The sequence below is a fragment of the Camelina sativa genome, chromosome 7 (genome assembly GCF_030686135.1).
Source record: "Camelina sativa cultivar CO46 ecotype springtype chromosome 7, ASM3068613v1".
Taxonomy (NCBI): domain Eukaryota; kingdom Viridiplantae; phylum Streptophyta; class Magnoliopsida; order Brassicales; family Brassicaceae; genus Camelina; species Camelina sativa.
In genome coordinates this window covers 26,167,001-26,183,362 of record NC_141886.1, presented here as the reverse complement: position 1 = coordinate 26,183,362, position 16,362 = coordinate 26,167,001, and the positions used below count along the sequence as shown (strand labels likewise).

The window sequence follows — 16,362 nt, the reverse complement described above, 5'->3', positions numbered from 1 at the left end:
ATCTGGTAACTTCTCAGCAGTCCTGCACTGAATTACTGCACTCACTTTCTTAGAAACAACCACTTGCTGCTTCTTATCCTTCTTCCTCTGTGGAGGCTGCTTCAACAGAATGGAGCTGACATCCTTGGTAAGTAGTGCTCCTTCCTCAGGGCTCAAACCATTGGTGACCATTCTCTTGACATACCGCTTAATCCCAGGAGAAAACTTCACAACATCAACCAAAGGCATCTCTATCATCACCTTATCCATCATAGCTTTGCATCTAGTTTCCTCAATCTCTTGCTTGGACCTCCTAGGCTTAGGAAAAGGAACCTTAGGCTTGTAAGCTTTTTCAGTATCAGATGGTGGAATGTGAGGAGAAATCGGAGTTGTCTGTGGGGTGCGTCGATCGATGTTGATGTTGTGTCGATTGATGCTTGATTGAGGAGGCATCGATCGATGCTGCTGCATATCGGTCGATGCAAGCTCTGCAACCGTATCATTGTCTCCTTCCTTCACCAAAATTGCATTGCAAGCATGCCTTGGATCAGTCTTTGTTCTTCTAGAAAGAAGTTCCTCTTGTCTTTTAACAGACCCAACAGTCTGAATCACTTGATTCTCTAGCTTTTTGACATGAGTGTTTAAGGCATCAAACTTCCCAGTCAACTCAGTGTATACAGAATCAATCTTTCCATTGAAGTCCACTGTTAACTTCTGTTGACCTTGAAGAATCTGCTCAATCATTGATTCCATCTTGCTCTCTAAACTGGGTGGAGGGAGGGGTTGGTAAGAAGAAGATCCATAGGTCCTTGTAAAGTTGCTGTTTGGATTTCCTGTGAAAGAATTCTTCTGACCAAATCTCTGATTTTGATACCCAGCTCCATATACATAGTTGACATCTTCTGTAATCTCTGGCTTTGGCTCAAAAGTCTCAACATCTTCAGCAAAATGGACAGACTTCTTTCCCACAAGAAGATTGTGCATTGTATCCAACTTAGCATTCACCGCACTAAACTGATTTGAACCATTGCCTTCATGTGCTCTTCTCCGCTCTAAGTCTGCATTCTTGGTACTGTTTCTTGATGCTAGCCTCTTTATCAACTTTTCAGCCTCATCTGGGTATCTTGTCTTGAAGTTCCCATCACTAGCAGCATCCAAAGCCATCTGATACCTCCAATCAATCCCGCTGAAGAAGATACTGATCAGCTGCACCTCTGAGAACCCATGATGCGGACAGTCTCTCTGGTATGCCTTGAACCTTACCCAAGCAGCTTTGTAAGATTCAGCTGGTTCTTGTCTAAAGGTGGAGAGCTTAATCCTTAGCTCATCAGACATCGCATCATCATAGAAGTAATTCAAGAATGCCACCTTGATGTCATGCTAGGTTGTCAAAGATCCTGGTTTTAGTTGCCTTAGCCAATGAGAAGCTTCCCCAGCAAGAGAGTAGGGGAAGAGCTTGCAATAGAGATAGTCTTCTATGACTCCATTAGCTTTAATGCTGGTGACTATATCCTCAAAATACTCAATGTGGTCTAGAGGCTTCTCATGTGGTAGGTTCTGTAATGGTCTTTGGCCGACAAGAGCGAAGTAAGCAGGCTTCAGCTCAAAATCATTCCTTGGGAATAGAGGAGGGACAATTGCGGAGCGGTTCTCATAGAACAAGTCTGGTCTGTTGAAATCCGCAAGAGTTTTGACAAGCTCTCCATTGTCGTCTCGTCGTCTCTAAACATTCTCTGCATCCGCTCTAGCATTGCATCGATCGATGCCAAGGTTGCGTTGGTTGATGCCTTCCTGGTTGCGTCGATCGATGCCATCGTTGCGTCGATCGACGCCATGTGCATTCGCATCCACAACGACGAGTTCCTCTGGAATGACCCGTCCTTCAGCATCAAGTTTTTGGCCTTGCTCGTTGTACGCATTACCCTCTCGATCTCTCAAAACTCCAGCCTCATCAGGTCTCAATATGATTGTATTGGCCATCTTCGCTGACTTGGCTGTTTTTGTGTTATCACGCTCTAATTGTCTTAACTCTTGGTTTGTAAGCGTAACAACTGGACCAGTAGGATTTTTCCTGGTGCTAGGCTTAGGCATGTACCTGAAACACACAAGAGAAAAGAAACAAAAGCGTGTGAGTAAAATAGAAAATAAAAATTTAGACAAAATCAAAGACTTTAATCTAACGGTGAATCAAAAGAGTCCCCGGCAACGGCGCCAAAATTTGATATGCTCAAATTTACCCTAGAGCTACTCTCTCAAATTAAGAGATCAATTGTAGTACTTAGGGATCGTATCCACAAGGACTCTAGATCACACAATAGATTTAATAATCTTTTAATTGTGCTAAACATAAATATTAATTTAAATTGCAAGATTAAACAGAAAATAAAAGAGTTGTAAAATTCAGAAGGATTAAACGCTAGGCCTAGGGAATTTCTCAGGAAATCATGGAAAATCAAATTAATTAATTAAGCAAGCAAGATTCAATAATTAAGTACCGTTCTTGAACTCTAAACACAATTATAAAATAATTCAGTTCTCACTGCAAATATTATCTAAGTTTTAAAACCCGAAAATCCAAATCTCTTTGCAAAATTCAAGTTAAAAACCAACAATAAATTCAAGTTTAGATAAGTTCACAAAATCCCTAAATCAAATTTCTTTGCAAATAGGTATTTTGCTCACCAAAGGTTTTTGTCAGGAAAATCAATTATATTCTCATATCAATCAAAAATCCTAAGATCTAAATCCAGATGACTAATCAAAGATCTAGCATTAAGAACAACTTATGGTGAAGAACAAGAAAGATAATGAATCCAAACAATTAATTAATCTAACAATCCATGAAATCCCTAGTGAGAAACCCTAAACCTAACAAGCAGATCTACTCAGACATAATCAATGAAACACAAATCATATTCTGAATAAATAGCATTAAGAGATTAAAAGAAGTAGAAAAAGAGTTCTGAATCTTCTCTGGAGGAGTCTTGATTCTTCTCTCCATAAGCTCTCTAAAAATCTCTAAGAGTTTTGCTCTCAAAAGTTGCAGGAAAAATAAAGCTTAGGTCTAGACAATGACCATAAAAATCCTATTTATATTCCTAAAACACGAATGGGGACTAATGATGCAAATATGGAAACTTTGAGGCAGAATTGTAAATCTTCAAAACTTGTGAGAAAACTTCCGATTTGTCTTGTGGCTCTGCATCGATCAACACCATCACTTGCATCGGTCGATGCTTACTCTTGAACTTGTCTTCCAACTTCGCAGCTTCAGCCTCAATGCTTGATTATACTCCAAATCCTATTATTTAGTTTCATTAAGCTTTTATCCATGCTAAGTCCTATAAAGACTCAAAAGATTTTAAAAATATCAAAAAGACTCTATAAATAAGACTTATATCATGGCTAAAAATACCTAAAAACCATGATATATCATTAATATTCCAGGTTTTGTTTCCAAGTAAGATACATATATATTACACGAGCAAGAATGAAGTGGAGGACGTTGGGGGTTTATCATGCGGAGAGTTACAGCTTTGTCATTATACTGATGGCCTTTTGTCTCTCTAATTTGTACTTATGAGATTAAATGTGTAATTTATCTTTTTAAAATATATGACAAAAATCATTCATGTTTCCTTATGATTTTGAACTTTTGTTCTATCTTTTTCTTATAGTTGACAAGAGGTATAATCATTTTAGGGATTCATGAAAAAGCCTAAAACACAAAGCAAGATATTCATACATACTTATGCAAGAAACAAACCTTTTTACACAACACACCAAAATCCACCAAGAAAAAACACAAAATAAATTATGAATCAATATTACACAATCTGGTTGCATGATTTAACAAATATTGTATAATGAAAAGTACATTAATCTATATATTAAAGAAAACACGATTCAATACCACCTTTAGTTTTTCAATGGATTACAAAAGAGACGAGGCAGAGTCGTTGGCTTACCACGAATCTAATTTGCACCTAAAACAAACTTAACCCTCCACGTGTCACCCCAGCTAATAAGTGTCGGACTTTTCGACTTTTTGTGTTGTATGAAGAAATAAAAAAGAGTAACTTTTTTAGCTGGGGGTGTCTAGGTGGGGTGGGTGCGTTACCAAATTTTCCAGTTTCCCCACTCCACATCCAACAAAAAAAAAGAAAAAAACAGTGTAATAATAATCAGTATTACCTGATCGTGCAACATAATCAATCCGGTCCGAAAAAGAGACAGATCTGGTCCTAAAGGTTTCGACTTTACTGGTTCTATTTCTGGCAAGAAAGTGAAAAAAGAAACGAATCCACGACAAAAGATGAAGGCGGCGCAGAGGCCGATCCACGCCGTGACGACATGGGTTCGCCGGCAACCACCAAAGGTTAAAGCTTTTCTCGGTGTTGTATCAGCCATGACTGCTCTGGTTTTGCTGAGAATGATCGTTCATGACCACGACAATCTCTTTGTCGCTGCTGAGGCTGTTCATGCCCTTGGTATCTCCGTCCTTATCTACAAACTCACCAAGGAGAAGACTTGTGCTGGTACTCATCGATTTCTTCCCACAAAGTTTCGAAATTTCTTGATTTTGAAGATTTTTTGGGTTTCTTGGTTTAGGCTTTGATTAGGGGATGAGTGATTCTGAATTTGGTTTTTTGTCTCGATCCGATCCGTTTCAATTTCAGATTAGGGTTTGAATGAGAGATTGCGTGTATATGAGATTTCAATTGTTTGATGAACACTTAATTAGATTAATTTGGATTCTTTCTTTTTCTTTGACAGGATTATCTTTGAAGTCACAAGAGCTAACTGCTCTGTTTCTGGCGGTGAGACTATATTGTAGTTTTGTGATGGAATTTGATATTCACACGTTGCTTGATTCGGCTACACTGGTGACTACACTTTGGGTTATCTATATGATCCGTTTTAAGCTCAAAGCTAGTTACATGGAAGACAAAGACAATTTTGCTATCTACTACGTCGTAAGTTTTTGTTCCTTTCTTGGTATCTCGTTTATATTGGTTCTTTCTCGTATCTCAACTTGTGTCTTTGAAGAAGGTTAAGTAGCAACAACCTTTTATTTCATATAGTTTCCATATTACTAGATCACCTAAAGACTGCTTTCACTTGTGACCTGCTGTCTCGTTGTGAAGATTGTATTTGTCCTTTGAGCTATATCATATATATGGATGCAGGTTATTCCATGTGTTGTTCTATCTGTTCTTATTCACCCATCAACACATCACCATATAATCAACAAGATTTCTTGGGCCTTCTGTGTTTACCTTGAAGCTGTTTCAGTCCTTCCTCAACTAAGAGTCATGCAAAACACTAAGGTACATTGAAAAGCCTTGGAAACCAGTCTTTATCCTTTAATCGGTTTAAACTAGTAACACATGTCTTGTCTCAGATCGTGGAGCCATTCACAGCACATTACGTATTTGCTTTGGGGATAGCCAGGTTCTTGAGTTGTGCACACTGGGTCCTTCAGGTATTTTCTATGTCTTTTTTTTTTCGCATCCTAACTATAAAAGCTCAATATATACACAGCTTTGCAAACTTGATTGTATTATTATGGTGTAGGTTTTGGACACTCGAGGGAGGTTATTGACAGCTTTAGGATATGGTTTCTGGCCTATAATGGTCCTCCTCTCTGAAATCGTCCAAACCTTCATTCTCGCCGACTTCTGCTACTACTATGTCAAGAGGTAAATCACAAATGTTTATGCTTGTTATAGTGTGTATATGATGGATGATCTAATGTCATTGATGGGTGTTCTGAGATTTGATGTTTTTGCTGTTATGGCAGTTTAATGGGTGGTCAGCTCGTTCTTCGTCTCCCATCTGGTGTTGTGTGAAATATTAGTGAAATAGAGAGAAGAAGAAGAAGAAGATACGGTGTTGTTTAAGGTTATGGTACTGTGGAGTAATGCTCCATGTCTTGCAGGCTAATCGTTTTGAGTCTTCTTCTCTAATCTCTTCTTTCTTTCTTTCTCCTTTATGTTTTTTTTTGTTCTTTCTTTGAGGACCTGTAAAGAAAAAAGATAATTGATTAGAGATTTTGACATATTAGTTAGCCTCTCAGCTTAAGGTGTTGGCAAAAGCAACTACAATGTACATGTTATTTTTTCCAAAACTTGAAGAAAAAAGGATAAGTAATAATCTATTATACTTATCTATATTAACTTAAGAGATTTTTACTAAGGTTAACACAAAACTTAATATGTTAAACCAAAAAAAGAAGTTAATTTGGGGAAATAAAATATATATTATATTAGGATTATGATATAAATGTACATTTGGTTTTCTCAAGTTTGACATAGCCACAAAGTGAGTAGAAGTGTGTAAAAATGTTAGGAAAGAAGAACAAAAATGTGTCATTTTCTTATACATGTCCATTAATCACAGTTTGCTTATTTGGTAAAATGTGGTTTTAAAACAAACAAAAAAAAAAAGGAAAAAGCTTTGTGTTTGTATTTATTAACATCTCACTTAAAAAAAAACTAAAAAAAAAAAAGAATAGGAACAAATCCTAATGGCTATAGATTTCCAAATCTCTCATTTATTTGTTTTTTTTTAATTATTATTAACGGCTAAATAATATGCATCCAACGGTTAGAATTTCCTCTTTTTTTCACAACAAATCCTAATTTTTTTTCTAACAACCAATCTAATTTCCGTTTCTTTTTATTTGTGTTTCTTTAATTATTATTAACGGCTGAACAATTTAATTGCTTCCAAATCCAACTCGTTAGAATTATATATATATATATACTAATTTCTTTTTTATATACAAAAATTACTTTTTTTTACAACAAATCCTAATTCTCTATTAATTTTTTACATATACGAAATCGAGAGTCTATAAATAGCTCATCACTCTCTCAATCTATCATCATTGTCACTCTTCATAGTCTATTTCTTCTTCATCATCTCAAAGCCACATAGGAGGAGTGAGAGGCAGGCGTGCGGTATATACAAAATATTTGAGTTTTTGATAGTTGTTTAGGGTTTGATAGTTGTTTCTAAAAAATCAATCTCTTTCTATCGATCGAATTAGGGTTTGATAGAGTGTGGAGATGAAAGAAATCAACAAGAAGTAGTGAATGAAATTAATCATAGGTCAAATCCTAATTGAGTGAATGATCCAATTATTTCACCACGAGTTGCACACGAGTTGCACATAAATGATGAATTTGTAGACCAACAGAAAAATAAAGAAATTCATACTATTTTATTTAGAACTAGTAGATACTCGTTATCACATTATTAATTCTTTCATATGTATTCAAATAATTAAAAGTATATAATTGTTAGATTCTCTCATTAGCTCACCATAAATAAAGAGTCCTAACATTAATATTAAAAAAGCATGGTTCGTTTCTTCAGTTTTGAGTGAGAAACTAGTAATCTTCATAATATGAAATCCAAACTGTTTACCAAAATAGGATGGTCCGAATAAGATCTATTTCATTGATATTAGAGTAGGTTCGATCCGAAATGCGTCGATGAAAAATCTTGAAGAAATTAAAACTTGGCTAATTATATTTCTTAATCTGCAACAAGGCTGGAGATGTACTACTAGTCGGAGCAGCCGTATAAAATGTAAGTTATTAATAACCATATTCATAGATGAATTCATAGATGAAAATATCAAATCCATCTTGGATCTAGCGAACACTGCTCTGAGTTTAAAGGGCCAACTTACGATTGGGCCAAAGTGGTCAAATTTATGCGTTTTGGTATATGTTCGAGGTTAATCTCACTTCAATAACTCACTCTGATGCAAAATAAAGTAATTAAACCATGACGTAAGAGATCACTTTTAATGCATTACCATTTGAAATTGTCTAATAAGAGACTATCTAAGCACAATTTTGAACTTACATTATGAATGATGAGATGCTTCTTAAATTGAGATGGATCTGAGATAGAAAGCCACCTTGCTCCATAACCATAATAGACCAAGTGATTCAAACTGTGTTTGTGGTTGATGGGCCGTATAGTCACAACAACAATTGCAAAGGAAGACTTTGCAAGAAAGCAAGAAAATTATACGCCGGTAACTTATTTAAGCAAGTAAATATATATAAAAAATGAAATTATAAATCACACTGCACATAAAATAAAAAAGGAACAGTTTGAACAGAGACAGATATGATTATATTGGTTGAATCACATATCTCTTCCATGTAAATTATTCTCGATTTTTTCTTCTTCTTCTTCTTTTCCCTACAAACGAATTATACATTAGTTACATACTAATGATAATAATATTCAAGAGCGACGATGATTGATGCTCTTGCTATTCTTTGCTATTTCTCCTTTCTGCTATTTGTGAGTTGTTTTAACTTAAAAAAATTCTCAAGTCTGAGCTTATCCAAATTTGTATTTTTATATCGATTCGACTCTTTTGGCGGCGGCTACAGCTGGATTCTGTAATCATCTCACCTAATTAATATTCCACCTTTTCTTTTTTGGGGGTTTCTAGGTATAATTTACTAGATATCACAATTCATATATATTAATTTCAATGAATAATTTAATAGATTTTGTTGGATGATAGATAGTTCGATCCAAATCCAAACATAATACACATGTGGACATCGTTTTGTCAGAATGACCAACGAAAAAGGTCACCGAAGGATCCAACTTTCTCAATAGAGCTCCACGCATTCTAGCTACGGTTTCGTCGTCTGTCGAATAGGGGGGATCAGGGGATAAGTGGCAAAAGTTGATGTAACGATTTATTTTAAGAATTATTACCAAAATCACATTAATTTCGGTAAATACTGTATACTACTACGACACATGCTGCATATATATGATTAAAGTTGAATTCGGGTTATGACATAGCAACAATATGATTTCAAATTCACTAAATTACAATCTCTGATCCTTCAAAATCACATTATAAAACAAAAAAAAAATACATTAATTTCGTACAATATCAATCAAACAGTAGTAATTCGTACAATATCAATCAAACAGTATTATAAAATATCTCTATTTTTTAATTGGATTGGGATGAAAACAAAATAAAGTAAAAAAAGAGATCACAAAAAGTTGGCAATTTAGCTATATAACAGCTATTAATGTGAATAATAAACAACACTTCACAGCTGTCGTAAGAACTCACTTATCAATCACTTTTTTCTTAAATTTTCTTTCCCTTTTTAATACATTAGCCATGTAAAGGCTACTTCCATTTTCGTACTTATTAAATAAAAAGTCTCCTATAATCCTATTTCACGAGGAAGAAAGAACCGAAGAAGAGCAATTTCTTGACTTTAATAAATTAATGGCGATCGAGATATCCAAATAACAACAGTTTAACAAATAAATGTTTTTAAGATATGTATCGTTGCCAATTATATAAAAAAAAGAATGAATATAAAGATATGTAATCGTTATGAAGCGTAATTTTCCTTACGTTTAATTTATATAGATTTTAGTTTTCTTCTGTTGTGAAATATTATTGTTTTCTGTATGTCCATAATTAGGTTAGTATATCAACAAGTACCATGAAAATGATTGCTGGCTAATTAATGATATTTTAATGAATTTTATGGAATCTTTACCCAAATAAAATGAATTTTATGGAATCGCTTTCGGTTTTCGTTTAAGAAAACAATTGATCAATAGTTAGTTAGGAGCAAATATTGATTTGACATAACGTAGAGTTCAATGAAACGACTACCAGATGTGTGGTATTATGTTCATAGCCATGATAACTGAAGTGACATTTTCATGCATAAGAAAATATGTTCGTCAAGTAATTTTATAATTATATTTTGGTATAAATGTGCGTGTGGATGGTATTGGAGTCCGATAAGGTTGGTGAAAAAGCCAAATACTCGACAGACGATCCATGACCTGACGACCTCTCTCTTTCTTTACCTTTCCAGTTTCTCTATTATTTCGAAACTTCAACTAATAATTTGTCACATTTTACATCTTCTCTACGTCTCTACCTATTTCTCATTACTTTATTCTCTACGTTATATTTATAAATATATATATATATATATATATACATATTATTTTATGTCGACGCTGATTTGTACTGCATATTTAAACGATGTCTTTAAAAATGTGGTATATTTTTTCCAGCTCCTTACAACAACACATAGAGTTGTGCTCGCTTTATTTTCAATATAGCATTAGTTTTGGACCGCATCATGTATATAAATTGATGGCTCCTAAAGATTCCTTTAAGAAAGCCAAAAAAAAGTAGTCCACTGGTTTAAGTGCAACAATCTGAAACCATGTATTCAAACCCTTTTGTAGTTTTCAGAGATTTGTTTGCCTAAAAGTTCATTGAGAATAATTCAATCGTAGTGGCCAATTGCATCTGAAAGACTGCAACACCATTTTGTGAGTCTCGAAAGCCTTTTTTTTGTCTTTTTTTTTCTTGCTTTCTTAAAGGAAATGGTTAAGACAAAACATAACGGTTGATCTAGAAATCAATTTATTAAAATTAAAAATGAGGAAATAATATAAAGACTAAATTGTGGGTCATTATGATCATAAGAAGAAGTGCAAGCTGTAATATGAAGGAAGTATTTCATATAAAGGACCACTCACGTCTACATCCCCTCATCCTTCTTGTCTCAATTTTATCAACTCTTCTACTAACTCATTTTCCATCATTAGCTAATTCCTTGTAATTAGTGTCCTTCCACTTTCTTTATTTTTTTCCTACATTTGTTTTGTTTCTTAATTACCAATTGTGATAGGAGTCCCCAAACAACGGAGATCAACACAAAAGAAAACTAAAAGTTGAGCATTGACATCATCCTCCCAAAAACCAAAATATTTTTTTTTGTGCTAAATTTGCAAATAACATATAAATGAAAAGGGTGTTACAATATTAAGACCTATAATTTGTACTAAGGAAAAAAAGAAAAAAACAAAACACAATAACAAATTATATTTTCCAGAGTTGTGGAAAAGAGTGAGACTTTCTCAAATCCACAATGCCATAAGTTTCTTAAACTTCTTCCGCTCGTTCCTTGTTGTGATTGTATTGATGATTTGTCTGTTGATGTCCCTGAACAAGGTGAGTGGAGGGATAACTACTTGATTGTGAATGACGTTGTTGCGCTGCCTCCAGACACTATATACCAATGTTTGGAGGATCATGAGCTTGAGTGTAGATGGCGATGAGCTGGTTTGAACCTTTGTCCACTGTATTAATGAATTCCAGTCGTTGAACGTTTGTCGTGATCCCAGTCTGCTAAAGATTCTGTCCCAAAGGACACGGGTGTAAGCGCATTGAATAAACAGGTGGTCTCTTGTTTTGACGGAAGTTGAACAGAGGCTACAGGTGATCACCACTTGAAGACCCCAAGAAGCTAAGCGAGACATTGTTGGTAGCCTGTCCAACTGTGCAATCCACATTTTAAAAGCATGCCTCGGAATATGTCCTTTAAACCAGATCAGAGGAGCCCAATGAAGCTCATCACTCCTAGGCCTTAAGATTTCCCAGGTTTTTGAGGAGGAGAAAACAGAGCATGTTGTACCTTCGGTAGTCCATTCGACAAGATCCTCATCCGCTGATAGAGATGGAGTCTGTATAGTAGAGAGATAAGCATGGAGGGAAACAGCTTGATCAGTCTTTGATCATTAACCATCTGTTACGGTTGCAAACGTCGGAGACTTTTGCTGTGATTGGAACTCCTAGGTTCCTGGGACTATTTTCACCCAGGAATTGGATAAGAGGACCATGGGGGTCCAATTATCAAACCAAAACCAAATGGTTTTGCCATTCCCCACTATAGACTTAATAAACCGTCGGGCTAAATGTCTTAGCTTCAAGAGGGACTTCCACAACCATGAATCATTTGCCTTTGGTTTGATGTTCCAGAAGCATTCCTCAGTGAATTTATGGTGGTGGCGCTGCCATGCCACCCATAAAGAACCGCTCCCAGAATAGAGTAGCCAAATAAGTCTCAGGTTCAAAGTATTATTCCAAGCTGATAGACTGCGCAACCCCAAGCCTCCTTTGGTTTTTGGCAAGCACACAGACGACCATGCAATCTTCGCTTTCGAGTGAGTGTCAATATTTCCTGACCAGAGGAACCTTGAACATAAAGCCTCAATTTGCCGAATGCAACCCTTAGGAAGAGAGAAGATAGTGATCCAGAAGTTAACTGTTCCATAGATCACTGACGCAATAAGCTGAGCTCTGCCTGCAAAAGATTCAGGACTTGACAGCCCATGCCCTGAATCTGATTTTGATCTTATCCAATAACGGCGCATACTCACTGATCTTCAGTTTTCTACTCATCAAGGGTAAACCCAAGTATGGAACAGGGAGAGTTCCTTGGGGGAAGCCGTAAGCAGAGATTACTGAGACTTTGGAGGGGGTCAAACCAGCATGAAAAAGTAAAGTTTTGTTCCTGTTCAGATGCAGTCCAGACCAACCCGCGAAGTCGTCCAAGGTTTCGTAGATACCATGAAGGGAGGAACTTCCCCCATCGAAAAAGATCATAACATCGTCCGCGAACATCAGATGCGAGATTTCCAGGTCTGCAGTATTAGGGTGATACGAGATGTAGCCTGACTCAAACCATGAGCTGATTAGCTTTGAAAACACCTCCATGGCAAGCACAAACAGGTACGGCGAGAGAGGATCACCTTGCCTCAAACCTCTCTTGCTCTTGAAGAACCCATCAGTTACCCCGTTAATCGCTATGGAGAAAGTTGGTGTGCAAATGCACTCCTTAATCCACCCTATATAGATGTCGGGGATGCTTAGAGCTTTGGGGGCTGCCAACACAAAATCCCATCTGATCGAATCGAATGCTTTCCTCAAATCCACTTTTAGCATGGCCCGTGGCTGAATGTTCTTTCTGTTGTATCCTTGCACTATCTCAGAAGTTAATAACATGTTCTCCGCTAGTAATCTTCCAGGAAAGAAGGCTGACTGGGCGTGGGAGATGATGTTCTGAAGGATGCACTTTAGGCGGTTTGCTAGCAGCTTAGAAATTACCTTGTACATTGTGTTGAGGCAAGAGATAGGCCTGAAATCTGAGACTGCAGAGGCATTCGGTATTTTGGGGATGAGGACCAGGGTAGTGGCATTCCATTGCTTCAAGAGAGACCCTGAAGAGAAGAATTCCAGCACCGCAGAAGTGACCTCAGGACCCACGATGCCCCAACAATTGATGAAGAATTCTGCAGAATAACCATCTGGTCCACTCGTCTTGTTCCTAGGCAGAGAAAAGAAAGCGTCCTTCACATCCTCATGAGTGAAAGGAACCTCTAGAATAGCCCTTTGATTAGAGGAGCATTGGAAGCCAAGTAACAGATTGATATCCTCCTGCTGGAATAAAGGTCGGGTATGATCGCTACTGAGAAGATCTTGGAAATAGCTAGAACAGTGATCATGAATCCCTTCCTGTGAGTCAATGCGGTTACCCTCATCATCGAAGAGATAGTGGATATGGTTAATAGTCTGTCTTAGAGAGGCCATCTTATGAAAATAGGCAGAATTCTTGTCCCCTTCCTTTATCCAGGTAACTCTAGAGCGTTGCAAGAAGAAGTTTTCTTCTGCTGTAGATAGGATGTTCCATTTCCTGGCTGCTTCCACTTCAATTTCCGCATTTTCTAGGGTAGGATTTGATAGCATTCTGGATTGTGCTGCAGACAGTTCTGCTAGGGATTCTTGCACTCTCTTCTCTAGGTCAGAGTAGTTGTCCTTGCTGAATTGTCGGATGGTATTCTTCAAATTCTTGAGCTTTGCTGAGACTCTGAACATTTCTGATCCCGCTACATTCAATGAGGCCCACTGAAGACAAACTAAGGGGAGAAATTCAGGATTCTTGAGCAGGTAGTTGTAGAACTTAAACGGTTTCTTTTGCCTGGGAAAAGTCGAGTTCAGGACGATGTAACTAGGAGAATGGTCCAAGAAGAGAGGAGCATTGAAGTAGCCCATTGCCGTCGGAAACAGCTCCAACCACTCATCGTTGTCCAAAATTCTATCAAGTTTCTTTGCAATAGGTTGCGCCTTTCTCTTGTTCCACCAGGTGAAAGTGCATCCTCGAAAGTTTAGGTCCATGAGGGAGGCATTCGTTATGGCATCATCGAAGTCTCTCATTGCTCTATCCACATTCAAATTTGACTGATTCGAGTGATCGTTAGGCCTCAGGATCTGGTTGAAGTCACCAAGGATGGTCCTAGATTTGTCAATGATGTTGGGGCTGGTAGCTTGGTCAATAATTTCACTCCAAAGATGTAACCGAGTGGCAACATCGTTTGCATCATAGACAAAGGATACAATAACTGGACTTGAGGAATCATGGAAGGTTACCTCACATGTGACCATCTGGAGAGATTTGTAAAGAGTAACAACTTTGACACTAGGGTGCCATAATATCCAAATTTTACATAGTTCCGAAAAAGCATAATTGTTATCAAATGACAAACCGGGAAGTATGGCAATAATAAACTTCCCCATTTTTCGTTGTTGTACATGAGTCTCAAGAAGACTACCAAAAAAGGGTTTTGCCCTTTGGAACCATTTTTAAATCCGCTTATATGGGATTGCTTATTGAATCCGCGGACGTTCCAACAAAAGATGTCCCTATACATGGACAATTACTGAGAATTGGGGCCCATGCCCCGATAATTTCTCCGATTTTTCTTTGAAACTACCTCCTGAAACTCATACTCTTCATCCTCCACAAAATTTTCCTCTGATTCTTCGCTAGAAACAATGTCAGAGGAGTCAGGTTCTGCCTCAGAAGCAGTGATGCTCTCCTTCCTTGAACCCTTTGTTTCTTGTCCCCTAACATTCTGAAGTGCCTGGCTTGACTCCCCTTTCAGTAGACGGGATCCTGCTTCAACAGGGGACTTGGTCTTAACCACATAGACTAGCTTTGAATTGCCAGTTTGGCTGTCTATAGGTTGTCTTTTGGGATGTGTCGCGGTGTCTGTTCTAGAGACTTGAGCTAATGCAGAATGAGGACGGATTGGCTTTCTTGATCCGTTCCCCTTGTGTCTCGGACAGGAAGCTGATGAATGGTTAGTGGATTTGCAGTCATTACACGTGATTGGAGTTGTTTTGCAGTGTTTCACACTATGACCTACCTCCTTGCAATGAGAGCAGATTGGAGGCATCCAAGGACTGGCAACAAGTACTCTTTGTATCTCTCCCGATTCGAACTGCACATTTACGCCTTCAGGCAATGGCTTTCTCGGGTCTATGAAAGTGAAGACTTTTTCCACCTCTAGATTTGTTTTATTTGTTGTATCAGGATGCAGACATTTAGGGTCGCCTACTAGACCTGCGATGTGCTCAAGCCCCTCTTCGTTAAAGAATTGGAGTGGTACATTATGTAACTCCAGCCATATAGGAGCAGAGGATAATTCTGGTTTTTCCAGAACGACGCCAGGTTCCCAGTTTGCCACAAACATCGTTTGACTATCTATCTGCCATAGGCGCTGGTTTAGGACACGTCGTCTTGTTTGGACATTAGGAATGTGAAAGAGGAAAGCATTTTCCTCCATACGGGATACCGAAATATCTTTGAAGTGCTTGCTCTAGATTCCATTCACAATCGTATGGACGAGAGCCTATGGGGGTGGATCAGCATAGAACTGACCCAAAATAAAGGGTTCCCAAACTTTTTGATGTTTAATAATAACCGAGTTAGGGATTTTGACACAAGACTCACCCGATTCCAGAGTAAAAGCTTCTCCTTTCTTGGACAGACTTTTAGTAGGGGAACCGTTAAAGAGCTTGACCCACAAATCATCCGCTACCGAGGTAGCAGGGGGGAGCTGGGGTCGTAGATCTGAGAGGATCTACAGATATGGTCTGAATTGGGTCCGCCATAAGAACGAATTTCGCAGAGGTGTTGGAGGCAGCAGCAGCAAGAGCTGTTGTTCCTTCAGAGACTACCAGAGCTGGGGATACCGCGTTTGCATCTTGGACCGGAGTTTCACTTTGAATCTGACCTAGGTCTGGCGAGCCAGCTTCAGGGTCTTAGATAATGGCTGAGCCCTTCTCGCAGGAAGCAGCTGAGGCATTAGGGGAGGGATTCTTGAGCGCAGACGACCCTAAAAGGAGGGACTGCGAAACATCACCAGAGACTGGAAATTCAGAAAAAGGCAAGGTTTGCCCCTTCAAGGGTGGAGATTGTGAAGCTCGAGGTTTCTTCTTTTTCGATGTCTTCCTCATGAGGAGGGAAAGGCCTAAAGGCAAGAGTGGGAGCGGGTTCCGACGCTGTGAGAGACGCCGAAGGTGGGCTGCGAAGGAAGTCAATTTTTCTCTTTTGAGAGAGAAAATCGCATCAAAAAGCCTAGAGGAGCTTATTTGTGGCCTAGCTACCCAAAATACTTTTGGAATACTTTTGGACTTCTAAAAAATTTGTGGTGTTC

The 16,362-nt window shown here is 38.0% G+C and overlaps 2 protein-coding genes and 1 non-coding gene across 3 annotated transcripts; 2 read left to right on the top strand and 1 right to left on the bottom strand.

Annotated features, from left to right (window-relative positions):
- The first annotated feature begins 1,198 nt into the window (after positions 1–1,198).
- On the top strand, positions 1,199–1,305 carry LOC147941723 (small nucleolar RNA R71). Its single transcript, XR_015563004.1, has one exon. It is a non-coding gene; the product is annotated as a small nucleolar RNA R71 (small nucleolar RNA).
- Positions 1,306–3,867: 2,562 nt separating this feature from the next.
- On the top strand, positions 3,868–6,163 carry LOC104702321 (uncharacterized). Its single transcript, XM_087459306.1, has 6 exons — positions 3,868–4,517; positions 4,756–4,955; positions 5,169–5,309; positions 5,384–5,464; positions 5,557–5,681; positions 5,783–6,163. Exons 1-6 carry the CDS (start codon positions 4,295–4,297, stop codon positions 5,829–5,831), a joined length of 819 nt encoding a protein of 272 aa, XP_087315432.1. The 5' UTR covers positions 3,868–4,294; the 3' UTR covers positions 5,832–6,163.
- A 4,778-nt stretch (positions 6,164–10,941) lies between these two features.
- LOC147941722 (uncharacterized) lies at positions 10,942–14,437 on the bottom strand. Its single transcript, XM_087458619.1, has 3 exons — positions 12,244–14,437; positions 11,680–12,167; positions 10,942–11,547 (listed from the first exon to the last, which is right to left on the bottom strand). Exons 1-3 carry the CDS (start codon positions 14,435–14,437, stop codon positions 10,942–10,944), a joined length of 3,288 nt encoding a protein of 1,095 aa, XP_087314745.1.
- Positions 14,438–16,362: the final 1,925 nt, after the last annotated feature.